This window comes from Schistocerca nitens, chromosome 4, assembly GCF_023898315.1.
Source record: "Schistocerca nitens isolate TAMUIC-IGC-003100 chromosome 4, iqSchNite1.1, whole genome shotgun sequence".
Taxonomy (NCBI): domain Eukaryota; kingdom Metazoa; phylum Arthropoda; class Insecta; order Orthoptera; family Acrididae; genus Schistocerca; species Schistocerca nitens.
In genome coordinates, this window is record NC_064617.1 from 106610544 (window position 1) to 106637415 (window position 26872).

At 41.4% G+C, this 26872-nt stretch overlaps 1 protein-coding gene across 1 annotated transcript; it reads right to left on the reverse strand.

The window, feature by feature from the left end:
• Positions 1-7903: 7903 nt before the first annotated feature.
• LOC126253068 (uncharacterized) lies at positions 7904-9567 on the reverse strand. Its single transcript, XM_049954158.1, has 3 exons — positions 9535-9567; positions 8976-9241; positions 7904-8895 (listed from the first exon to the last, which is right to left on the reverse strand). Exons 1-3 carry the CDS (start codon positions 9545-9547, stop codon positions 8776-8778), a joined length of 399 nt encoding a protein of 132 aa, XP_049810115.1. The 5' UTR covers positions 9548-9567; the 3' UTR covers positions 7904-8775.
• Between the last annotated feature and the right edge of the window lie 17305 nt (positions 9568-26872).

The window sequence follows — 26872 nt, forward strand, 5'->3', positions numbered from 1 at the left end:
GTTTAGGACTACTCGGCTCCAGTAATGTCGTTTGGACCTTCTTCTTCGTTGGTGATACAGTGTACTTCAGGAAGACATACGGTGATATCAATATGGTCCTGATCATCTGACACCGCATTATAGAATGTGTTAGTGTATTATTTCTTTGTTAGTGAGGTATCTATCTCGTCTGAAGGCCATTATAATCTATGTAAAATGAAATGAAATAAAATAAAGTGAAATGAAAGAATAATACTTTAGCACAAACTACAGAAAAGGGAATGCGGAAATACCTCTGTCCATCTGGAACTGTATTATTTACTAATGGGTAACGTAAAAGAGGGGTCGTTACTTACAACAAAATCTGGTAAAATTACCATGTTCTAAAAAGAAAATACATCAGCAGTAGCGGAGTTTCATATTCGAATGTGCAGCAATACAAATAACTGAAATTATAACACCAAGTCCCAGTGTCCTATTTCGAGTACACCAAATTTTATAACAATGGAAAACAATGAATATAACTCCAATTGAGCTAAAAATGCAAGTAGTTCAAAAGGCACATTGTTGACTATAAATAATCACAAAAAGATCTTTGCTACATATTTCAAATATTACTAAATTGTCGATAAAGTAAATACCTATAATAACGAAAAGAGTGCCTTAGTATTCAATAATCAATTAATGGTAGGATTTATTGCTTTTAATTTCCTGTAAGCAAACATTTGTTATAAAAAGCATCAACAAATGACGTAGAACAGTAATAGTTGCAAATTAATAATTTATTGTGTATTTATACATAAATATGTGCTCTGTCCTCAAAATAGGACACTGGTACTTAATGGGTTAAGATATATAGCTTCGACCCACTGCACACATGGAAAATTTGGCAGCTGATTGTTTTCGATGATTTTTCATTGTTGTTTTGCTCATAGCACGTGTTGTAGGTGCGTTATACCGCGTCCACACTTAGTTTGCCACATCTTACACACTTTTCTACGGACTTTGACTTTTACAATGTTTGTAACAGTGGTTCCGACTTACATGGCAGATTTTCAACACAGACATTGTGAAATACTGACAAACAGCCGTGCGTGACAGTATCGGCACAAATCACAGGGAAACAATGTTTCCAGCCATCAACGTCTGTACTGGGAGACACTGAATGGCACAGGTTATGTTTAGAGTATCCTTGTGCTTATGGTACATTTGGAGCAAAGAATACATTATAGTAGTAGGCTAATTTAAAAAGTCAAGACTTCTGCAGAAAAATGCAGTAATCTCTGGCTACAGTCCGTTTTAAATCATGTTGACACTTCACGGTTTGGAGCTGGTTTCGTCCAATGAGTGTGCTCAACGCCGTCTCACGCCCGAACCGTTCGCCGTTGCGAAACTGACACAACAAATGCTCAGTTGACTTCCATTGTTTGGCTAGTGCTGTGTATCAGACGTGCGTATTGGTTGTGCGGGTGTTTTTCGTGTGGTCTATCACATCTGATGAAATCCGAAAGAAAAGAGGCAGACCCGGGATATGGGGTGCAAACACATCTGAAAAGAAAGCCGGGCAAGGAATTGCGTTTCAAGGACAAACGCGACAACTCGTGTGCAATGTGCGGGAATACTTTGGGAGGGAGGCGTAAAAATGGGGCCCTGTCTTATCGGTTTCGAAAGTAGTCGCGCGAACAGAAGTCGCTGTTAAATTTAGCGAACCGACCCTGCTTTGTGTTAGTAAAGAGAAATACCAGAATGAAAGAGGCGAAGCAGGATCCTCGTGTCTTCATAATCAGGACATGAAAAGTATGCAGAAAAGTGTAACAAATCTGGATGCTTGAGCACAGTACGATATCCGGAGTCACATATACAATTATTATAACAAGAGAGCTTGGCATACATTAGATAAGCTTCATAAACACTGCGTCAGGCTGAACATTTTGAAGGCAACAGATCGTCTTTGCAACTGATTTTGCAGAGTTTCGACATTAAATACAAGAATACTTCAGGCAGTAAAATGTTGATGGAACGAGAACACATAGCCTCATGGCGATGCAGATTTTTGCGTGAAATGAAAGATATTAATTTCGAGGGCATTGTTTGGATCGATGAGTGACTGCAGGTCATACTGTTACGAAAGGTTGGAGTGACGACAAAGGAGAAGGTATTGCACTCCCCACTGGAAAATGTGGTAGAATTATTCTTTTGGATGCTGGTCCCTACCACAGCTGTATTCCCGGCCGTCAACTACTTTTCAGATCCAAAAAAACATCGGAGGAACGCGAGGAAATGAATAGTGCAACTTTTTAAACTGGTTCGAAAATACGTTGTTGCCAAGTTTAGAAAATCCGTCTGTAGAAGACAATGCCTCACGCCATTCAGTTTTAAAGAATAAGACTCCAACGCTGACCTCTCGAAAGAAAGACGTTGTTCAGTGGGTACGATAACAGACTTATTGCGGATGATTCATTGAATAAAGTAGAATTATTAGAACTCGCGTCACTTCACCAGCCACCGTTTCAAACATACACTACTGGCCATTAAAATTGCTACACAACGAAGATGACGTGCTGCAGTCGCGAAATTTAACCGACAGGAAGAAGATACTGTGATATGCAAATGATTAGTTTTTCAGAGCATTCACACAAGGTTGGCGCCGGTGGCGACACCTACAACGTGCTCTGAGCACTATGGGACTTAACATCTGAGGTCATCAGTCCCCTAGAGCTTAGAACTACTTAAACCTAACTAATCTAAGGACATCACACATATCCATGCCCGAGGCAGGATTCGAACCTGCGACCGTAGCGGTCACGCGGTTCCAAACTGAAGCGCCTAGAACCGCAAGGCCACTCCGGCCGGCCAACGTGCTGACATGAGGAAAGTTTCCAATCGATTTCTCATACACAGTTCACCGGCGTTGCCTGGTGAAACGTTGTTGTGATGCCTCTTGTAAGGAGGAGAAATGCGTACCATTACATTTCCGATTTTGATAAAGGTCAGATTGTAGCCTATCGCAATTGCGGTTTATCGTATGGCGACATTGCTGCTCGCGTTGGTCGAGATCCAATGACTGTTAGCAGAATATGGAATCGGTGGGTTCAGGAGGGTAATATGGAACGTCTTACTGGATACCAACGGCCTCGTATTACTAGCAGTCGAGATGACAGGCATCTTATCCGCATGGCTGTAACGGATCGTGCAGCCACGTCTTGGTCCCCGAGTCAACAGAATGGGACGTTTGCAAGACAACAACCATCTGCACGAACATTTCGACGATGTTTGCAGCAGCATGGATACCATGGTTACAGTTATCCTTGACGCTGCATCACAGACAGGAGCGGCGGCGATGGTGTACTCAACGACGAACCTGGGTGCACGAATGGCAAAACGTCGTCATGGTGGTCGAAAAAATGGTTCAAATGGCTCTGAGCACTATGGGACTTAACTTCTGAGGTCATCAGTCCCCTAGAACTTAGAACTACTTAAACCTAACTAACCTAAGAACATCACACACATCCATGCCCGAGGGAGGATTCGAACCTGCGACCGTAGCGGTCGCCATGGTGGTCACATCCGTGTTTGGCGACATCGCGGTGAACGCACATTGGAAGCTTGTATTCTTCATAGCCATACTGGGGTATCACCCGGCGTGATGGTATGGGGTGCTATTGGTTACTCGTCTCGGTCACCTCTTGTTCACATTGACGGCTCTTTGAATAATGGACGTTACATTTCAGATGTGTTACGACCTGTGGCTCTACCCTTCATTCGATTCCTGCGAAACCCTACATTTCAGCAGGATAATGCACGACCGCATGTTGCAGGTCCTGTACGGGCCTTTCTGGAATCAGAAAATGTTCGACTGCTGCCCTGGCCAGCACATTCTCCAGATCTCTCACCAATTGAAAACGTCTGGTCAATGGTGGCCTAACAACTGGCTCATCACGATACACCAGTCACTACACTTGATGAACTGTGGTATCGTGTTGAAGCTGCATGGGCAGCTGTACCTGTACACGCCATCCAAGCTCTGTTTGACTCAATGCCCAGGCGTATCAAGGCCGTTATTGCGGCCAGAGGTGGTTGTTCTGGGTACTGATTTCTCAGGATCTATGCACCCAAATTGCGTGAAAATGTAATCACATGTCAGTTCTTGTATAATATGTTTGCCCAATGAATACCCGTTTATCATCTGCATTTCTTCTTGGTGTAGCAATTTTAATGGTCAATAGTGTATATTATCAATTCGTAATTGTATTGGCTGCCAGAGAGCGCATATTGACATATTGTCAATAGCAGAAATATTGACGAGCAGTACTGATGGCTCCAAAAATATTCTCAATGCGTGCTGAGCGTGTTGGATCGAACATTCACCGTTTGACATGATTCGCCATTCCCTGTTGGCAGATCTTCACGAACCAGCCACACAGCACTAAAGTGCACTCTTCATGCTGTCAGTTCGTCTTAGAGCATAACATCTCTGATTCAATTTTTGTAGTAGTCTTTTAACTGAAAACAGTTTTAAAAGGACTATGCAGTAGTCGTATTTATCACTTTACATTGGTCAATCGAGTATACTCTACGGAACGGTTTTAGTTTTCTTCTTTAATTTGGACACACAGTAGGCCTCGGTATGTACTGTATATGCGATGGCTACCAAATAAATTTCAGCGTCGTTAAATTATTTGCGTTAATTACCTGAATATATCACTGCAACACAGATGTAATTACTTCACAGGGTTCAACAACATTTTTGCTACTTGTGTTTGATAATACAGCACTAAATTTCAAGCTTATGAATGACCTGCCTATTGCCAGAAATCTCAGGTACACATAATTTTGTCAACTTCCATTGACGAATTTGGCTTTTCTATTTTACGTCGTGTCAACAGTAATAATTTGTCGTAAGATGAAGGACTCATACCGGGTGGACCGCGATAAATTTCTGATTTGGGAATGAAATAAAAAAATAATAAACACTTAGAAACGTACATGTTCATTTCTCTCATATTGGACAATAATGGAAGTTTCTAATTGCATGGTTTAAACAGCATATCTGGCAAATGTCTACCTTCACGATCCACACACTGCCACAGTAATTTTCTGAAACTGTCATGCACTTTTTCAAGCACGTTTTCTGGTATTCTTCCAATTTCAGCCTCAATATTCTTCTTAGGTCTTCCAGGTTGTTGAGACGGTTGCAATACACCTTTGACTTCAGGTAACCCCAAAGAAAAAAATAGCATGGGGCTAAGTCCGGTGATCGTGCGGGCCAGTTGAGACCCCTCATCCGAGAGCTCTTCCAGGAAACGTTTGCCTCAAAAAATTCATGGTAATGCCCGCTCTGTGTGCAGTGGCATCGTATTGTTGAAACCAGGTGTCGTGTGATTGCATTGCTTCGAAAGCACGTCCACGAGGGAGCACTGCAAATCGCAAACGAAAAGCACGCTGCACTGCAATGGTCGTGTGGAAATTCGAGAAATATACGTAAACACAAAATGAGCGCTCCTCACGTGTCCACTACATTATCGCAACTGAACAACAATTTAATACAAACCTTCCAGTTGGTCGCTATAAACCACGCCCACTCTCCCCTCTATTCGACCAACAGTGCCGCCACAACGTGAATTCTAAAAAAGAAATTTACTGCGCTCCACTCTGTACCAAAATGGTTTGACATCTATTGTTTCCGTAGTTAAGATTGGAGTCAGTAAATCAACATACGACAAGTAGCCTATTTCCAGCCATTATCGGACGTATTGCCCCATTTTCGTTGTTTTCTGTTGTCTAGCTAAAATAATTTCGGCAGACGCTTTCTTTTGGATGTTCGACATCTTAACCCTGTAAAATGAATAACATAGAAGTAACAAACTTCAAAACGCTACCACCGCTTTAGCAGAGCATTTATTCAGATTATGGCAACATAGTTTGCCGAAATCGGTAATCTGAATAAACGCTGTACTAAAGAGATTGTGGCAGTTTGAAGTGTGTTCCTTGTAATTTCATACCAATACAGATCGTTCCCAGAATGGAATAATGTCAAGCATATATAACCTTGTAAAATACCGTTGCCCACTGATAATACCGACAGTATTATTAATGGCCTGTTGTACGTATGCAGGCCTTTCAAATAACTTCCGGGAATTCAGCCAGGTAACACTTTCAGCGACCGCCGATATTTCGGCGGGAGAACACCCCGCCATTTTCAAGGCAAACTGCAACGGACAGGCGGCGTACATGCAAATTTAATACCTCGGTTCTCCGACAGAAGCAGGAAAGATAAAACACACACACACACACATTGAACACTAGTGCCACCAAAGATGACCAAAGTCAGAGCTATCGATAGTGAGACTATGAATTCGCAGGTGAGGCAGCATTGACTCTGTTCCTCTGTTTTTTGACAAGGGAGAGAGCCGGATTCCAAATTGAGTTTAAACAGAAACCTCCATCCCTGTTAACGAGGTTGCTCGCTAATTTAATCTCAACTGCCTCCCTAATGACACTGTCCCAATAGCTGGACGTGCATGCCAATATCTCGGTGTTATTATATAACATGGGGTGACCAGTATCCAAGCAATGTTCGGTAATTGCAGATCTATTTGGTTGCTGTAATCGTGTGTGCCGTTTATGCTCAGTACATCTGTCCTCCACGGTCCTGATAGTTTGACCAATATATGCCATGCCGCAGCTACAAGGAATACGATATACACCCGCCTTACGCAGTCCAAGATCATCCTTAACGGAACTCAAAAGTGCTCTAATAAAATTATGGATGTCGGAAAACACATTTCACATCGTATTTCCGTAAAATACGACCGATCTTATTGGACGTGTTTCCTACGTAAGGCAAAAAGGCAGTAGACTTAGGTGTTGACTCAGAATTATCATCAATCACCCGATGTACAGTTGGTCGATAGCGCAACGCACGTTCAATCTGTCTATCACTCTAACCATTTTGACGAAATGTAACTTCAAGATGGGACAGCTCAGCTGGCAAAGTCTCAGCGTCAGAAACGACATGTGCCCTGTGTACCAAGGTACGAAGTACCCCTTCACGCTGAGCCGAATGGTGACAACTATTAGCTTGTAAGTACAAGTCGGTGTGAGTACGTTTCCTGTAGACTGTCATCAAGAAGTACAATATTAATATGGGTGGAGTAGATATTAATGACCAACAAATTAAATGCTATCAGACATGATTCAGAACAAAAAAAAGGACCCTTAAGTGCTTAGTTCACTTTATAGACCTGACTGTAGTAAATTGTTGGTTTATGTATAGACAATACTGCGGAGAACAGCAACTTCCAAAAAAGAATGTAATTAATTTGTTGAAATTCAGGATGTCTTGGACCAAGGCTCTATTGTCATGTCCAGACAGGAAAAGGACAGAAGAATGTGAGTTAAAAGTGAAGTAGTTCCACAAAAAAGGCAAAAATTTACAAACCCCATCCAAAACCAGGGTTGGACAAGAGGTATGTATGATGGCTATGACCACTGGCCAACAGTGGATGACATTTATTCCCAAGGACTTGCCATTTTGAGTACTGCAACAGCAGGCCAAAAACTAAATGTGTCAAATGCAATCAGTACTTATGTCCATCCACGGAAAAAAACTGCTTCAAGTCACTTCACAAAAAATAATGTTTGGTTATGTGATGTAATTTTTAATTATTGAAACATTTTTGCTATGATTGTAATATTTTTGATAAATTTTATAATTTGTGATACCTTTTTGCTATGACTGTAATATTTTTGACGAGTTTTGTAATTAAATGTGAGATAAAACATGGTTATGTTGTAATTTATTCAGTTAACTTCAAAATTTTCCCTGAAGTAACAGCATGAGATCATACAACTTTCTACTGAATTAAAATCTGACCCACACGATCATGCTAGTGCTTTTCATGCATAATTATACATGAAAAAAAAAATTTCAGTATTTTTTCTGTAATCAAGGACACTACGGCAATATTATAATACTATTTGCAGTTCTGGCACATTGAAAAATATTTTCAGGGAGGAAAGGTTTAACAGGCCTGCATACGAGCCCTGAGTTTCTCCTGGCGTATACAACTTTCAAATAACTTCCGGGAATTCAGCCAGGTAACACTTTCAGCGACTGCCGATATTTCTAAATAGCCCTTTGGACTTTGCCCTTTGGCTCTATGCCAGCAGAAGTCGATGCCACAACAACCTTTTGATTGTCCTGCCACTCAGTTATAATGACTGCCTCATTTGATCTAATGTACTGATGAAATTCTCCTCTATACATTTTTCCTTTCAGTTTAACATTTTTTATTAGGGTTGGGAAAGCTGCAAAATCACTGATGGTCCTAAGCCTAACGACTTGTCACCAAAATTAGTGCTGGCACCCTGATATATCTCAAAATCTAAAACTATACCTGGAGGTGAAGCCAAAACAAAGTTCTTAATCTCTAAAGGCCTAGGTTTCCCTTTGACATATTGTTTTAATTTGCAATGCCCTGTGAAGGGTATCATTTGTTTATCGATGCTGTGATAATTGAATGTTCAGGGTAAAGTATGGCATCTCTCTCTCTCACAGTATGAGTGAGTGATTGAATCTTCCACGTCTATTCATTTGGGCATCTTGAGGTGGTGCCACAGTATCTACAAAATATATGTTGTATCACAGGGCAACAAAACGGTCTCGGGACATACTGTTACTAACTGCACCCAGAGAAATGAATTTCTGCCAATACATAGGTAACCTAGGATACCTTATGCTCCCCATAATTAAGTTAATTCCAAAGAACAGCTTTATTTGTCTAGCTGTTGTATCTAATGACTTGCCACTTTAGCCACACTATACATGTTTGTGAACTTGGCAGCATTGTCGAAGAAACATTCACTGAAATATTCAGAAAAATACTGAGCAGGGCTCTGAATGGGCGAAGGATTCTGTAACAAAGCAGAAAAAATCAAAGGTGTATGGTAAGTAATAAATATAATGCTTAATTCAGGTGACATTTTCTACTAACCTCCACAGGAATATGATCTATTTGTGGTGGATGACACTTCTCTGTGAAATCCATTTCGCGATAAAGGAAAGGTCTGGATTCTCTTTTACAACAATCTGAAGTGTTCTGTACTCCACATGTTTCATCAGAGATAGAATCATCTTCATTTTCGCTGTCTATTTGTTTGGCATTTGTAGGAGAAGGAGCAAACTTTTCATCTTCGTCTGAAGAGACGCCACTTAGTTCGGAATCATCTAACAGAAACAGAATCTGGTCATCTGTTAAACCTGTATGTATAAACAAATGATATACATCAAGTCGTTTTTATTGTTGTATATAAAACAGAAGTAAAACCAACTAAATAGCGACGTAACAATCTGCCCAGTACAAACGGATGCTACACATGATAAAACCTAACTGGCACCAACGTACTGGTACAATTTTGGCGCCAATTTATTGTTAAGAAGTATGAGATTACTAACGTTTTTCATTGCCAGTTTGTTGTATATACAATATCAAACAAACACAAGCGGTTATGCATTAAAAGACTTCAAATAACACAAAGAAATCAGCTACTAACCTGAAGAACACATGACGCTTCTGTTTACACTCACTTTCATCGTTGCTGCTGCGCTCTGTTGGCGCGGAATCGGAACAAAAACAAGTGAAACGTGTAGTGCGCAAGTTGTACGATCGTTCCAGGCCGGTTGGATGCAAAGTAGAAGCAACAGGTCGGCATAAAAAATTAAAAACCGAACCATCACGATCGTGTGGGCTCGCGTGGAAAGGGTTAAAGCGCTAGCGGTGACGCGTCGTGTGTGTAATAGAGGGACATCCGCCAACCGATGTGGCAACACTGACGCTGCAAGGGACATATGTCAACTATCAAGTAATTCTAAACGGACCATAGTAGAAAATCCGCTTGTTGGTAGTACGAGGACATAAAATAATATGAAAATTATTTGCAAATGAATGAGAGTGCATTTCAATATGTGCTCAAGCAAGTAGCTCCTCATATTTCGAAGCAGAGCACTCACCACAGAAATGCTGTATCTGCAAAAGACATGCTTATCATAACATTGCGATTTTCTGCAAGAGGAGAAAGCTGCTTTAGTTGATAGAATAGTATCGCAGCGCCCATTGACGAAAATAATACCAGAAACGTGTGAAGCTATTTATAAAGCACTGAAGGAGGAATATTTTAATGCAAATAACAGTTCAGTACATACTAAAGGCATTAAGAAATACTTTTAATTCTGCAAAAGTGTAGATTTTATCGCTTATATCTTCGGGGCTACTGCTTGGCCATACTTTACAGCTTCCACAGTCTTTTTATAGCTCTCGCGGTGCTTCTTATTCCTTTTTTGTGTTACACACTGATTTGTACATTTCTATCTGTTTCATTGCAGTTGCGACACATGATGTAAATTTCGAAGCCATGTCCATAAACATTAGATATCACACAGCTGCAATGATGCTAGCGCTCCAAACAGTTATATTTCTCAACGCAGTGAACACAAAAGCCACTTGCCAAAGAACATTCGGTAGTGTAATACAGGCCTAAGGGCCAGTTCGAGAACAAATCATTTTTCCCAGGCAAGTGAAATATTATTTGGCGCACCCCATCCCTTCTCTTTTTCCCCCTATACTTTCACTCGTGTAAGTTTTCGCTACTTATTGTGATAAGCGTCGTATACAAATCTTGAACCTCACACATCCCTCTGTCCCTGCACCTCCACACACTGTATATCATCTCCCAACGCAACTTCAACCAACTCCCTCTCCCAGACAATCAGATCCGCTCTGATATTTATCTCTCCTACCAACTTTAACCCTTCCCCACCTCTTCCACTTCACATCAGGCTCCTCTCTCCTTTTCCATCTACACTCACACGTATCCCTTCCTTCTTGTGCCACTACTCTCCACACACACCATTACTCCTCCTCACCCTCTGTCTCTCCCAATGTGATACGCTGTGTATCACACGGAATACGGATCGATTAATCAAGGCGTCTTCTCTGCCGGCAGACATACAGAGAAACCTGCGCAACACAGAAGCCCTACTACCTCGACTGTATGGACTACCCAAGATCCATAAGAACAACGTTCCACTAAGACCGATTGTTAGCTCTCCTGGCTCACCGACATATAAACTTGTAAAACACATGGCCTTTCTGCTCCAGCCACACGTGGGGTGGACCGACACATACATAAATGACTCAGGACATTTCACTGAGAAGCTGAAGAAACTGAAACTTGCACCAAACGACATCCTGGTCAGCTTTGATGTTGTTTCTTTGTTTACGAAAGTGCCACTCAGTGGCGCTCTGGAGCACATCGGTTCCATTTTCGCGCAAGACATCACAAAGCTCTTCCATGCATGTCTCATCATGAGCTATTTCACGTGGAATGGCGATTTCTACGACCAGTTGGAAGGCGTCGCCATGGGTAGTACTCTTAGTCCAGTGGTGGCCAACTTCTTCGTGGAACAATTCGAAGCACAGACGCTGGACTTGGCGACTTGCAAACCTAAGGTATGGTACAGGTACGTCGATGATACTTTCGTTGTGTGTAGCCATGGTGAAAAACAGCTCGGTGACTTCCTAAGACACTTGAACAGCTTCCACACCAACATAAAATTTACCATGGAAGTAGAAAAGGACAAAAAACTGCCATTTCTAGATGTGCTGGTCACAAGGGATAGCGAAAACCTGGGACACAGCGTGTATCGAAAACCGACACACACGGACCGATACCTGTACAAACTATCAAACAACCATCCGAGCCAGATAAGAGACATGATTAATACGCTCGTAACGCGAGCAGGACGAATATGTGAGCCGCAGCACCTCAGACGCGAAATGCAGCGCCCGGAAAGTGTTCTGAGGAGCAATGGGTACTCCGCAAATTATATTAGAAGTGTAACAGAGCCAAACACTCGGCGAAGTAAGGAATCAGAAAAAGAAATGTCGGGTACGGTCTTTCTGCCATACATTCCCAGAGTGACGGATAGAATCGGCCGCATATTGCGCAAACATGGCGTAAAGACGATTTTCAAACCGACAAGGAAGATCAACGAGTGTCTTAGATCGGCAAAGGAGAAAAGGGACCCACTTGCAATGTTGGGAATATTTCGTATACCATGCACACGGTACAGCTTTTTTATGTCGGAATGACTGGACGATCAATCAACACCGTGAGACCGACCATGTAATAAAATTCGCCGACACGGAAGTTCTGGCTGTAGAGAAGCACTATCACACGCGCTTGTTCAGAGAAGCTATAGAAATAAAAAAAAAAAAAAACACGAGAACAGCTTCAACAAGAAAGAGGAAAGCCTTAAGGTAAACGGATCCTGGCTTCCCGTACTGCAGCGAACGACCGTCACAGGTAGCAAGAGGAGAACCGCACCGGAAACGACCGCGGAGAAGCCCTCGGACGTTAACGCGCCAGGTACATATAGTCTGCGGCCGCGAGCTCGCCTCCAGTTCCAGTTCACCACCGGCAATGGAGGGTGGAGCTCTGAGAATGCCAGCCACTCGTGCTGGCGAAACGTCAGTAAAATCATTAGATGAACGTCGGCCGAAGAACCCGAGACAGAAGCCAACAGGCGGTTTGTCAAGCCTCAATCTGCGAAATCAGGCTTGTCAACTGTTGGAAAGTCGGACATAATGGTTCCCATCATTCGCCACAAGTGGTACTTGAAGGACTACACTCCCGCTTCCCATATTCCGCCAAAGTGTGGTGACGCAGGATGAATGAAGTGCCAATCGATGCCTTCTTCACACATAAAGGTTTCACCTGTGTTTGCTAATAACGACTGCTGACAGCAGCTAGTAACTCCTGAAGATCCCGGCTAGCTCCAACGAAGTTTTTCCCCTTGTCACTGTACAGCTTTTGGCACCTCCCCTGCTGTGAAATAAACCTTCTGAGGGCCGACAGGAATGCTTCAGTCATCATCTTGCCAACTACCTCCAAATTAACTGCTCGTGTAGCCAAGCACTACAGGGCAATGTAGTACTTATCCTTTAATTTGGATCTCCATGAGCAGTCCTGTGTAATCAGTTCTGCAATTGATGAAAGGCCTCACAGCTTCCAAACGTGGGCGTGGCAGATCTGCCATGAGCTGTTGTGCAGGATTCGCCTTCAATCCCTGACAAGTCCAGCACTGATGCAAAACATGCCGCATTGTATTCCGTCAGTTAGGTATCCAGTATTGCTATCTGAGAGACGTAAGCAAAAGTTGACACCCAGCGTGGGAAAGACGACGATGTTCACCTTCCACTATTAGTCGTGTGAGATGATGGTTAGGTGGCAGTACGAATTGATGCTCCTCCTCATATGACAGATCAGCATTTTGTAGCCTGCCTCCAACCTGTAGCAGTCTCATGTCATTGAGGATAGGATGCAGTGATTTGAAAATGGTTCAAATGGCTCTGAGCACTATGGGACTTAACTGCTGAGGTCATCAGTCCCCTAAAACTTAGAACTACTTAAACCTAACTAACCTAAGGACATCACACACATCCATGCCCGAGGCAGGATTCGAACCTGTGACCGTAGCGGTCGCGCGCAGTGATTTGAGATTGCTGCTTTTATCCACTATCTTTATGGTCTTCAACTTGTAGATTTCCATTGCGTATGTATCTTTTTCTCCTAACCTGACACACTGTAGCAAAGCGCTCTGCAGTTCATTGCGGGACAGTTTAGCATTTACTCTCATTTCATTTCCAGCCATGCAGCTATTAATGAATCTAAGACAGTATGCCATTATCTGCTGTAATCATGACAGCTTTGAGAATCGACAGATGATACCAACTTGAATTGCTCTGCTGATGTGACAGAGGACTTAGGTCATTTCTTCAGGCAGGTCCTGAGCTGTAGAATAACTAGAGGTGTCTATCACAGGCCATGAAGTGATGTCTTCCTTAAGTCAACCTGGTCCTTCCCACCACACGCTGTTTTCTTGCGGGTCTGCAGGAGACACTCCTCGCGAAGTCAAATCAGCTGGGTTTTCCATACCCCAGCTGCTGTATTTTCCTGTATCTCAGCGACACGGTTCCCCACAAATGGTTTCCACCGCGTGCGTAGAGATGCGAGCCTTGCCAGTATGATGGACAAGTCAGTCCACAAGTAAGTTCATTCTATGTCTATACCTAATGAGTGAACAACATGCTGTAGTAGTCGTGACAGCAAGAGACTACCACAGAGTTCCACACGAGGTAAGGACAACTTTTTCAATGGAGATACTCTTGTTTTGGAGCTTAATAATAAGACACATGTGATTCCATGATGATTAGTTGATCGCACATATATACAACAGCTGTAGGCCTTCTTAGAAGCGTCGTAGAGTCTGTGCAGCAGAATGCTGACAAGTTTTCCTTCTGTAATGACTCTACGATCGATACGAAAATTATTTATCATACGAACCTCTCTGTACAATGTCTGCCATATGCAATTCAACTTTTAAGGCAAGGGCTCGTCCCATGTTAACTGAAGCTGCCACAGACGTTGCAGAAAGATTTTGAATGCGATAACAGTGGGACTGATTAAACACAGAGAATTAAAAATGGATGACGTGACAGCCAGTAAAATGCGTTTTGTGAAGCTGTAGACCTTTTGCGCTGGCTTGGCGTTCTTCACAATTTGTAACTGATCAGCAGTTGGATGCTAGAGTAAACCTTAAGTTTTCATATCCTCGTCGTTAGCAAACCGTAAGAGTACTTGTGTCTCTCTTAATTTCCATCCTGGATTTTCCATTTTTGAAATTTTATGAATAACTTGAATTTGGAGTCGTCTTTTTCATAGCTGTGTCAGATGCATTATATGTAGTTGTCTTCTTGCAAAAATTGGTAGGAAGCATAGATTGGTCAATGTAAGTCAGTCCAGTTATTCCTGTCACTCACGTCACCAAAAGATTTCTTAGAATATGCGCATTTTTTTTTAATTCACTGTATGTGCTTTTGTATTCATTGTACCCAGCTGTATTTAAGAAAAGAAGTTTATTAAGGCCATGTATAAGTGTAGTACCCTATGTGATCAAAAGTATCCAGACATCCCCATACACATACGTTTTCCTATTAGGTGCATTGTCTTGCAACCTACAGCCAGGTACTCCATATCAGCGACTTAAATAGTCATTAGACATCGTGAGAGAACAGAATGGAGCTATCCGCGGAACTCACGGACCTCGTACATGGTCAGGTGATTGGATGTCACTTGTGTCATACGTCTGTACGCGAGATTTCCACACTCCTAAACATCCCGAGGCCCACTGTTACCGATGTGGTAGCGAAGTGGAACCCTGAAGGGACACGTAAAGCACAAAAGCATACAGGCCGACCTCGTCTGTTGAATGAAAGAGACCGCTGAAAGTTGAAGAGGGTCGTAATGTGAAACAGGCAGACATCTATCAGACCATCACACAGGAATTCCAAACGTCGTCAGGATCCACAGCAAATACTATGACAGTTAGGTGGGAGGTGAGAAAACTTCTATTTCAAGGTCGAGCGAGTGCTCATAAGCCACACATCACTCCGGTAAATGCCTCACTTGGTGTAAGCAGCGTAAACATTGGACGATTGAACAGTGGAAAATATTGTGTGGACGAATCACGGTACACAATGTGGTGATCCGATGGCAGGTGAACGTCATCTGCCAGCGTGTGTAGTGTAAAATTTTGAGTCGGTGGTGTTATGGTGTGGTCGCGTTTTTCATGGAGTGGGCTTCCACCCTTTGTTGTTTTGCGTGGCACTATTACAGCACAGGCCTACATTATGTTTGAAGCACCTTCTTGCTTCCCACTGAAGAGCAATTCGGGGATGGCGATTGCATCATTCAACACAATCGAACATCTGTTCATAGTGCACGGCCTATGGTGGAATGGTTACAAGACAATAACATCGCTGTAATGGACTGGCCTGCACAGATTCCTGACCTGAATCCTATAGAACACCTTTCGGATGTTTTGGAACGCCGACTTCGTGGCATTCCTCACCGACCAACATCGATACCTCTCCTCAGTGCAGCACTCCGTGAAGAATGGGCTGCCATTCCCCAATAAACCTTCCAGCACCTGATTGACCGTATGCCTGCGAGAGTGGAAGCTGTCATCAAGCCTAAGGGCGGGTCAACACCATACTGAATCCCAGCATTACCGTTGGAAGGCGCCACGAACTTGTAAGTCATTTTCAGCCAGGTGTCCGAATACTTTTGTACACATAGTGTGTGTTAGACGATATGCCAAAATGGCTTTCATCATTGAAAATTAGTTTTTCACATTTCTCTATATGCTTACCATTCCCTCTGTTGTTGTCAGTAATATTACAGGTTTTTGTACATTTTTAAGGGATAAAATGCAGTCAGGAACATGAGATTATTATGCAGTTGCAATGTTTCATGTACTCATTTGTAAACATAAAGTTAATTTACTGTTATTTCATTATGAACTACTACTTGAAGTTGGTTTTAGGTTTGCAACATGTGACGTTTTTAAAAATGCGTAGTATAGAAGTGTGTGAATTATAGTGCCTGAATACCTACCCAAATTTCAGTGCAATTATGTTGCCTGTTATTACTTTTTCTTCTTCTTAGCATATCCGACAGTTATCTGGGTTTGCCTTTACGTCCTTCCCACGACAAATGTGTGGTGTTTCAGTTATTGGCAATTATTTATTGTAATTTTATCGCCAGATGTCCTTCCTGTTAAAAAAGTTGTGTAAGCTTTGTTATGTATGCCATCGTATTTTCACTGTTTGTATGTTGTATTTTCTGATGGGGCAGAGATTGGTAAACAGCCTATCATTGGCCTAAATGAGTGTGCTATACTGCCCAGAAACCACACCTAGGTCAGTGGAGAGGCTTGATTCGAGACTGACCTACTCCCATCTCGGTAAAAGTTTAAAATAGGTCATTGTCATATCTTGTACACTTTCAAATGTTGTTATCGTGGTGATCTTCATGATCGTTAGTCCAGAAGCTGGTTGGATGCAACTCTTGATGCTACCCAATCCTGTGCAAGGATCTTCATCTCCAAATAACTACTGGAACCCACATGCCTTTGAACAAGTTTACTATGTTCAAGTCAGCGTTTCCCTCTACAATTTCTCCCCCTCCCCCCCCCCCCCATCCCCGCTTCCTTCCAGTACTTAGTTGGTGATCCCTTGATGTCTCAGAATGTGTCCTATCAACTGATCCCTTATTCTCATCAGGCTGTGACAAAGATTTCTTTCCTCTTCAATTCTGTTCAGTACCTCCGCTTTAGTTACGTGATCTGTCTATCTGACCTTCAGCATTTTTTTTTGTAGCACCACATTTCAAAAGCTCCTATTCTCTTCTTATCTACATGGTTTATTGTCCATGTTTCACTTCCACATATGGCTATGCTCCATGCAGACTCTTTCAGAAAGGACTTCCTGACACTTAAATCTATTTTAATGTTAACAAATTTCTCTTCTTCAGAAACGCTTTTCTCGCCAATACCAGTCTACCTTTTATATCATCTGTACTTCACCCCTCATCAGTTACTTTACTGCCCAAATAGTAAAATTCGTTTGCTACTTTTAGTAGTTTGCTAATCTAATTCCCTCAGCATCACCTAATTTAACTCAGCCTCATTCCATTACCCTTGTTCTGCTTTTGTTGGTGTTCATTTTATATCTTCCTTCCGAAACACTGTAAAAATAAACGATTTTTACAACCCCGATATCACATCCATTATGTCTGAAGAGTTAGCATTTTCTGTAACAACACAACAGTTACAATATAAGCAGCTCTGTTACAGCCACGTGCACACTCTTGCAGACCACTGTGAAGTGCATGAGAGATAGTACTTCCCACTGCACGACATATTTCGATTTCTTCTTATCCCACTCAGATATAGCAAAAATGACTGTTTAAAGGCACCTGTCTCTGTTCCAGTTAGTGAAATCCTGTCTTCATAGTCCCTATGGCGACGATAACATGAGGCTATTATGTATTCCTTGATATGTGACTAAATTCTAGTTCTTGAAACTCTGTAAGTAGGTTTTTGCAAATTTCTTAAATCTATTTCACTGATCCTAGCAGTGGCATCTATATTACATACTGAAACCCATTAAATTTGAGCATACATTTAATTGAACTGTCAGAATCTCATGTATTTCTCTATAGGATTGCTTAACAACCATTTGAATACATGTTGGCTGTTCATGTGTTATTGCATTAGTATTAACTGATTTTTTTTTATTTGCACACATGACTTTAAAAATTTTCTCCATAGAAAATGCTATCAAGTTTTCTATTCTAGAATTGCAGTTCAGAGTGACAGTAGCTATATTAGGGTTGCCTTGAGTCAACACACAGCTTACAAGCATCTATCACCACAGTTCTGACACACACCAGAAGCATATCACTTCCAATTCACAAACACTGTACGAGTTCTATATAGTGAATAGAGATGCCCATTATGTAAGCTAAATTGTGCTGTATATTCATAATCACAAGTACTCATCCAAAGAAAATGTGTATCATAATTACAGTGTGAATAATTGTTCACTAAAAGCACATCTAACCAAGAAACACCTACCCAATTTGTTGAAATAGTAACCCAAGACTAACAAAACACAAAATAGTTTGAAAAGTTCATCTGTACATATAACAATGCTTGTTTGCAGGAAAATTAATAGAGACTGTGAAATTGACACAATTTACTCTTTATTTTATTTTTAAAAAACTAGCACTTTAAAGCTTCTTTTTGGTGTGCATAAAAGGAAAACGTGCCACAAAAGAAAGTGAAGTAACAGATGCAGAATACATCTCTGAACAGTTTGCTCACCTTCTTTCTATAATGTGAAAAACGGCGAGTGAGCTGTTCAGATCTAGATATCTGACAAGGTCTTTCAGAGCATAGAAAACAAAGTTTGCGTTTATGACTCCAGATTAATCTGGAAAGAGTATATAAAACTATGCATTGCATGCTGCTTAATGAGAATATTAGGATACAACAACAGAGATATTGCCTGTATTGTACCCCTGCCACCTTCAGAATTTGAAAGAGAGTATTGCCTATATATACTCACAATTGAATATGGAATGCTTTTCTTGGATAACTCTTTTTCTTAACCAAAAGCTCTTTAGGCTACAAAAAAGGATTTGTGAGAATGATGAAAACTTTAAAATGGAACAAATCCTGTAGGCCACCCAAAAAAGCTGGAAATCCTCCCACTTCCATGTATCTTTGTGTATGAGGTAATTGTTTTCATGAAAAAATAATCAGTGGAAAATCCCACTCGTCCAAAAAAATGGAAATTTTCATATAGTCAGTAAACACCAGCCTAGCTAAAAAAGGTACATTGCATCACAGGACAGTTATTTATAATAAGCTTCACCACCCACATATAATGTCAATAAAGGACTGTCAAAATTCGAGGCAGCTGCTAAGGCATATTTGATTTACCTCTGATTCTGTTTCCTGCACAAGTTCCTTCAGGAAGTATGCTAAATATTTACCTTTGTGCCTAATTGATTTATTATATAAATGTTACTGGCTTAATAATCTGCTATGTTAACTGTTCATATGAATATCAACCTACCTCTACAGTAAATGGTCTTTCTGCATTTACAGTATATTCTCTTTCTACGTGTGCAAAATATGCACTTTATATTATAACTTAGTGCACATTTAATGTAATAATAATGTTATTATAGTGCCGACCGCGGTGGTCTAGCGGTTCTGGCGCTGCAGTCCGGAACCGCGGGACTGCTACGGTCGCAGGTTCGAATCCTGCCTCGGGCATGGGTGTGTGTGATGTCCTTAGGTTAGTTAGGTTTAAGTAGTTCTAAGTTCTAGGGGACTTATGACCTAAGATGTTGAGTCCCATAGTGCTCAGAGCCATTTGAACCTTTTTTTTGTTATTATAGTGAATTTTAAATCATGAAATATTATATTTTGTTAAACACTGACTCATTGTACACATTTGTACTGTTTGTGGACTATATGATTGCCTGGAGCAGCGAAGGCCTAATATACAAGATTAGTCTAAATAATGGACCCATTTTCAAAACTTAATAATGTTTGATATCAATTTAATAATTTCTAATTAATTAGTTTTTAATAATTATTTTATAATCAGAAATGTGATAAATGTTCAACGTGGCCACCGTTGGCTGCACGACAAACATCGACACGGTAGCCAAACTCGACCGACACAGGCGAAAGCGTATCTACTGTTTCTGAGCGCACAGCAGCAGTGATGCGGTTGCACATATCGTTCAGCGTGGTTGGTAGAGGTGGGACGTAAACCGCTTCCTACACAAAACCCCATAAGAAATAGTCGCAGGGTGTGAGATCAGGAGATCTCGGTGGCCAGAAGTGCAGAGCCAGGTCCTCTAGTCCCCCGCGACTGAACCAGTACTGAGGAAAGGAGTCATTCGAAAAGCCTCGTACATCACGGTGCCAATGCGGTGGAGCTCCATCCTGTTGGAAAATGAAGTCCTGGGAATCTTTCATAACTTGAGGGAACAGCCATTGTTCCAAAATGTCCAGGCACGTGATTCCCTTTACAGTTTTTTGCGCAAAGAAAAAAGAGTCCACAAAACCTTTGTATGGGATACGGCACAGAATACGCTGATCTTTGGTGATCCTGTTTTGTGTTCCAATGGTGAATGTGTATTTTCCAAACCTCATATGCGAACATTGTGTCTGTTGACTTTTCCACTAAGATGGAGCGTCGCTTCATTGTTAAAAATTACACACTGTAGAAATGCGTCATCCTACACTTCGGCCGGCATGGCTCGTGAACAACACCGACAGTTTCTATTCTGTATAGTTACAGGTGGCGAGAAGTGGTGGCTTTACGCTAGATAAAGAGAACCACTTGCATGAATATCAAGAGCTCAGATGGAAACTCAGTTATAAGTAAAGAAGGGAAAGAAGAAAGGTGGAAGGTGGAAGGAGTATATAGATGGTCTATACAGCGGTGATGTTCTTGAGGACAATATTATGGAAATGGAAGAGGATGTAGATGAAGATGAAATGGGAGATATGATACTGCGTGAAGAGTTTGACAGAGCACTGAAAGACCTAAGTCGAAACAAGGCCCCAGGAGTAGACAACATTCCATTAGAACTACTGACAGCCTTGGGAGAGCCAGTCCTGATAAAAATCTACCATCTGGTGAGCAAGATGTATGAGACAGGCGAAATACCCTCAGACTTCAAGAAGAATATAATAATTCCAATCCCAAAGAAAGCAGGTGTTGACAGATGTGAAAATTACCGAACTATCAGTTTAATAAGTCACAGCTGCAAAATACTAACGCGAATTCTTTACAGACGAATGGAAAAACTGGTAGAAGTCGACCTCGGGAAGATCAGTTTGGATTCCGTAGAAATGTTCGAACACGTGAGGCAATACTGACCCTACGACTTATCTTAGAAGAAAGATTAAGGAAAGGCAAACCTACGTTTCTAGCATTTGTGGACTTAGAGAAAGCTTTTGACAATGTTGACTGGAATACTCTCTTTCAAATTCTGAAGGTGGCAGGGGTACAATACAGGGAGCGAAAGGCTATTTACAATTTGTACAGAAACCAGATGGCAGTTATAAGAGTCGAGGGACATGAAAGGGAAGCAGTGGTTGGGAAGGGAGTGAGACAGGGTTGTAGCCTCTCCCCGATGCTGTATATTGAGCAAGCGTAAAGGAAACAAAAGAAAAGTTCGGAGTAGGCATTAAAATCCACGGAGAAGAAATAAAAACTTTGAGGTTCGCCGATGACATTGTAATTCTGTCAGAGACAGCAAAGGACTTGGAAGAGCAGTTGAACGGAATGGACAGTGTCTTGAAAGGAGGGTATAAGATGAACATCTACAAAAGCAAAACGAGGATAATGGAATGTAGTCGAATTAAGTCAGGTGGTGCTGAGGGAATTAGATTAGGAAATGAGACACTTAAAGTAGTAAAGGAGTTTTGCTATTTGGGGAGCAAAATAACTGATGATGGTCGAAGTAGAGAGGATATAAAAAGTAGACTGGCAATGGCAAGGAAAGCGTTTCTGAAGAAGAGAAATTTGTTAACACCGAGTATTGATTTAAGTGTTAGGAAGTCGTTTCTGAAAGTATTTGTATTGAGTGTAGCCATGTATGGAAATGAAACATGGACGATAAATAGTTTAGACAAGAAGAGAATAGAAGCTTTCGAAATGTGGTGCTACAGAAGAATGCTGAAGATTAGATGGGTAGATCACATAACTAATGAGGAGGTATTGAATAGAATTGGGGAGAAGAGAAGTTTGTGGCACAACTTGACTAGAAGAAGGGATCGGTTGGTAGGGCATGTTCTGTGACATCAAGGGATCACAAATTTAGCATTGGAGGGCAGCGTGGAGGGTAAAATTCGTATAGGGAGACCAAGAGTTGAATAGACTAAGCAGATTCAGAAGGATGTAGGCTGCAGTAGGTACTGGGAGATGAAGAAGCTTGCACAGGATAGAGTAGCATGGAGAGCTGCATCAAACCAGTCTCAGGACTGAAGAGCACAACAACGTCATGTGGAGACCAAAAATACTCCTGTTCTTCCAGTGTGGCGCTGGTATGCAGAAAGGTCGGAGAGACATTGCTGCGTTGGAGTGACAATCGCATTAATTAGCGGCTGGTCATTTGTGCATCTCTGCTTGTTCGTCGGCATTTGGCTCATGAACAATACCGACAGTTCCTATTCTGTATAGTTACAGGCGACGAGAAGTGGTGTCTTTACGCTAAATACGGAAAAGAAAGGAATGGTTGAGCTCAAACAAAGCAGATGAAGACTTGGGCGCATCCATAAAAGATGATGATATGCATTTGGTGGAACAGCGGCAGTGTGCTGTACCATGGATTCCTTCCCCCAGGGGTAACCATCACTGCAGACATTTATTGTCAACAACTGACTTGAGACATTTCGCTGATGCAATCCAAGAACAACGACCAGGAAGGCTGCGTGAAGTGACGCCACTCCTCGACAATGCTAGCCCGCATTCTGCTAGACTGACAAAAAATAGTATGCAGGAGTTGCGTTGGGAAGTCATTCGCACCCACCTTATTCATCTGACCTTGTGCCCCAGATTTTCGCCTTTTCCGCTTTCTATTTGGACAACCTTCAAGAAACTACTTTTCCGGACGGAAATACGCTCTGAACATGACTATGCGGTTCTTCGCTTCAAAACCGCGTGATTGATACAGATTTCTACAATCGCAAAATCGAGAAGTTACCCCAGCGTTGGCAGACTTTTGTAAATAGCTAAGGTGAATATATATTAAGGACTAAGATCTCGGTTACGTGTATCTGTTGTATTTATTAAACTTTTGGTGACACATAGCGTTTCTAAAATACTGCAGAGCAGTATATGAAAGCAAAGAAAATTGTTGTTGCAAACATGATAATTGCAAGTTTTATAGCGAACCTTAATAAATACCGTCCGCAGCTCGTGGTCTTGCGGTAGCGTTCTCGCTTCCCGCACACCGTGTCCCGGGTTCAATTCCCGGCGGGGTCGGGGATTTTCTCTGCCACGTGATGACTGGGTGTTGTGTGTCTTTCATCATCATCGACTCGCAAGCCAACGAAGTGGCAATACGGCGGCCGAACTTCCCCGCATGGGGCCTCCCGGCCAACAATGCCATACGATCATTTAATTTTTTTTTCATAAATAATTATTCCCGAAGTGGCGTCCAAAATGAAAGACTATTACCAAGCCTTTGAGCCACACGAAATTGTCATCACTGTCAAAAGAAGACCAGTAAAATAGTGACTAATACGGAGCTGTCGTCGGTGAATAACTGTCGGCTTCAGCGGCGGTGTGTATTAACTACGTGTCACCTGTTGAAATGACATGTTAAGTTGCCGAAATGGCGTCAAATAGAACAACTTGTACCAGGCGGCCAAACCACCCGGCATGTCATGCTATAAACGATCATTTCATTTCACCTTCTGAAGTGGGCGACTTCTCTCACAAGTTCGAATCTACCTTACAAGAATCATCCAGTGCAGTTCCAAATGCAATTTTTTACACCGTCATCAGTTTCCTAATGTTTTTTAACTTACCGAGAGCTGCGCATACTGTTCTCGAAGTGGCGTCAATTTAGTGCGCGAAATTAATTAAATGTTTCTTAATAGCAAACCTGAGGTCCAGACTTAACGAAAATCGATAAACTAACACCGAACATCTTAACCAGATTCTACTTTAAATATAGGAAGATTTCTAACCGTATTTGTATTCTGTAACATATACAGTTCTCCAGCTTCATTTTTAGGAGATGCATTGACAGGAAAGCATCATCCGGTTGGGAAATTGGCAGACCTTCCATATTCACACTTCAAGGACGGAATCTGTTCACCTTAAAAAACGTGGACATGACCTCTTGACCCAAAATGAGACCACTCCGAGAAATAGGGGTCTATTTGACCTTTAGAATAAAAAAGCCTCCATTTCCCTATTTTCTCCCTTGTTTTTCGAAAACGTACCATAGACATCATTACATAACGTTTCATTGTGCACTATCACAGTTTTTAAATGTTTACTTACAGCAGAACGAAGAGATGTCTGACGTGACAAAAAGTTTGAACACAACTGGTTCTGTAGACTGTATCTTGGTAGCTTGTATAATCGTTTCATTTTCGTTTTAAATGTAATATTTCCGTTTATGTATCTAACTGACTGTATTATAGATATGGATGCCACAGGGAAAGTGTATAGTGTTAAACGCACTTGCCGTGGATTTCACATTTAATAGTTTATTCCACTAGAACCTGAGGAGCTGATTTCTTAACTATAGTGACAGTAACAAAATTAGACAGGTCAAGGTCATATCGGATTGCGGTGTAGCCAGTTAGTGATAATTTCAAATGTCAATAAAAACTCCGAAAAATGTATTAAGACATCTCTTTTCATAGTCTAGAATATGATAGAGTACTTTCCAAAAGAAAATTCTAGCCGACCATTACGAAAAAAACTATACTTAGAGAAACTTTCAAGAAAAATTATTTAATTCAACCTCCGGAAAAAAAAGCACCGACATATTTGTGCTGAAAACATATTAACATTATCCGAGTTTCTAGACGCATGTGATACATATTTTATCGTGAAAATGTAATCGCATTCCAAGTTAAAAAAAAAAAAAAAAAAGACTAATGCGACATGTGAAACTGTTTCGTCCGTGTAACGAAAAATGTCGTTGCTGATGAATTTGCGTTCTGACAGACACCGTAGAAACTTCTTTGAGAAAAATGGAGAGAAAAATGTAACATTAATTGTGGAAAAATCTAAGATATTGTTATTTAGCGCCATTTATGTATGGGAGAGAATGCATGCGGTAGCCGCCGTCAGTATTTCGGCAGTTCGCGTTAGTAGGACCCAGAATATTCCTTACCTCACGGAAAATTTCAGTTTGGAGTGGTTACAGACCCTTTGTCACTACATTCACCATCCAAAACGCCGGTATCCGCTGTACAAAAGCAACTATCGGTATTTACGGGCCACTATTTCCCTTGAAGTCTAGCATAATATAGGGTGTATAAAAAGCATCATCCGATATGGTACGTCTAAATTTCTGAAGCCAACAAACATATACAATGAATTTTGTTTTTTGATGAACGGGAAATTCAAAGTCTTTTTTTTTCATACCTTTTCATTGGTGTTCAATACGCCCCCCTCGAGATGCACGGCATATGTCAATGTGATATTCAAATTATTCCAACACTGCAGCGAGCATGTCTTGAGTTACAGCTTCCACGGCTGCTGTTATGCGATGTCTCAGATCACTGATTGTTGTTGGTAACGGAGGCACATAAACACTCTTTTATAAATCCCCACAAGAAATAATCACATACAGTCAGGTCTGGTGACCTTGGAGGGCAGTAATGTAAAGCTGAGCCATTTGGCCCAGTGTGACTGATCCATCGTTCAGTAATCCTTTGATTTAAAAATTCCTGCACTTCCAGATGTCAGTGTTGCGGTGCCCCATCCTGTTGGTAAATGGAGTCGTTTAAATCAGTCTCGAACTGTGGGAAAATAAAGTTCTCAAGCATATCGAGATATGTGCTTCCTGTAAATTTTGGAGCATCCCTCTCTTGTTGTACAACTTACTGTGGATGTTGCGTATCCCATATTCTCACATTGACAGTTCACTTTTCCACTTAAATGGAATGTTGCCTCATCACTAAACACTAAATTTGGAAGAACACTGTCATCTTCCATCTTGCAAGATCGATTACAGTGTTCCACGCGTTGTTGTTTGTCACCTCCACGAAGAGCTTGCAGAAGCTGGATTTTGTATGATGTCATGTGTAAACATCCACGCAGTACATGCCAGACAGACATTGGGGGCATGATGAGCTGTTGAGCAACACAGTGAACTAATTTCTGTGGACTCCTTGTGAATCTTGTTCGGAGTCTGTGTCAGTCACTCGGGTATGTCCCGGCGATTTGCATTTACACAGACAACCTGTTTCTCGGAATTGTTCGTGCCATTGTCTAATGCTTTGTGCAATAGGAGGATTCACACCACACCTAGTACAAAAGTCATGATGAACTGTTATTACTGACCCTCACTGCACAAAACGTAGAACACAAAATGCTTTCTGTTGTCCCAGCACCATTTTTACTAGAACTGAAGTGGGCACACGCTGCTGCTACCTAGGAGGAACCATGTAAAACTCGAGAGTTTGCGTTTTCCAACAGTATGTAGTTCACGTACATATCTCAAATAACGTAATAGTTAAGATTTTTTAAATCGGATGATTCTTTTTGATACGTTCTGTATATTTGTTCATGTGGTTTTGTGATCCCCGAGTTTTACCCAAATGTGCTACAGGTCTATTGGTCTCAACACATAGTAAGTACATTGTGCTCCAAAACTTGGGTTATGCTACTGAAATGTGTCTGCATTCCATTAAAAATTCCATTTC

What these genes read in the sequence shown, in the direction of transcription:
- LOC126253068 (XM_049954158.1), bottom strand. An exon ending in TAGATCATATTCCTGTGGAG is followed by an intron (nt 8,896 to 8,975) that starts GTTAGTAGAAAA and finishes GCTTTGTTACAG; the next exon opens with AATCCTTCGCCCATTCAGAG.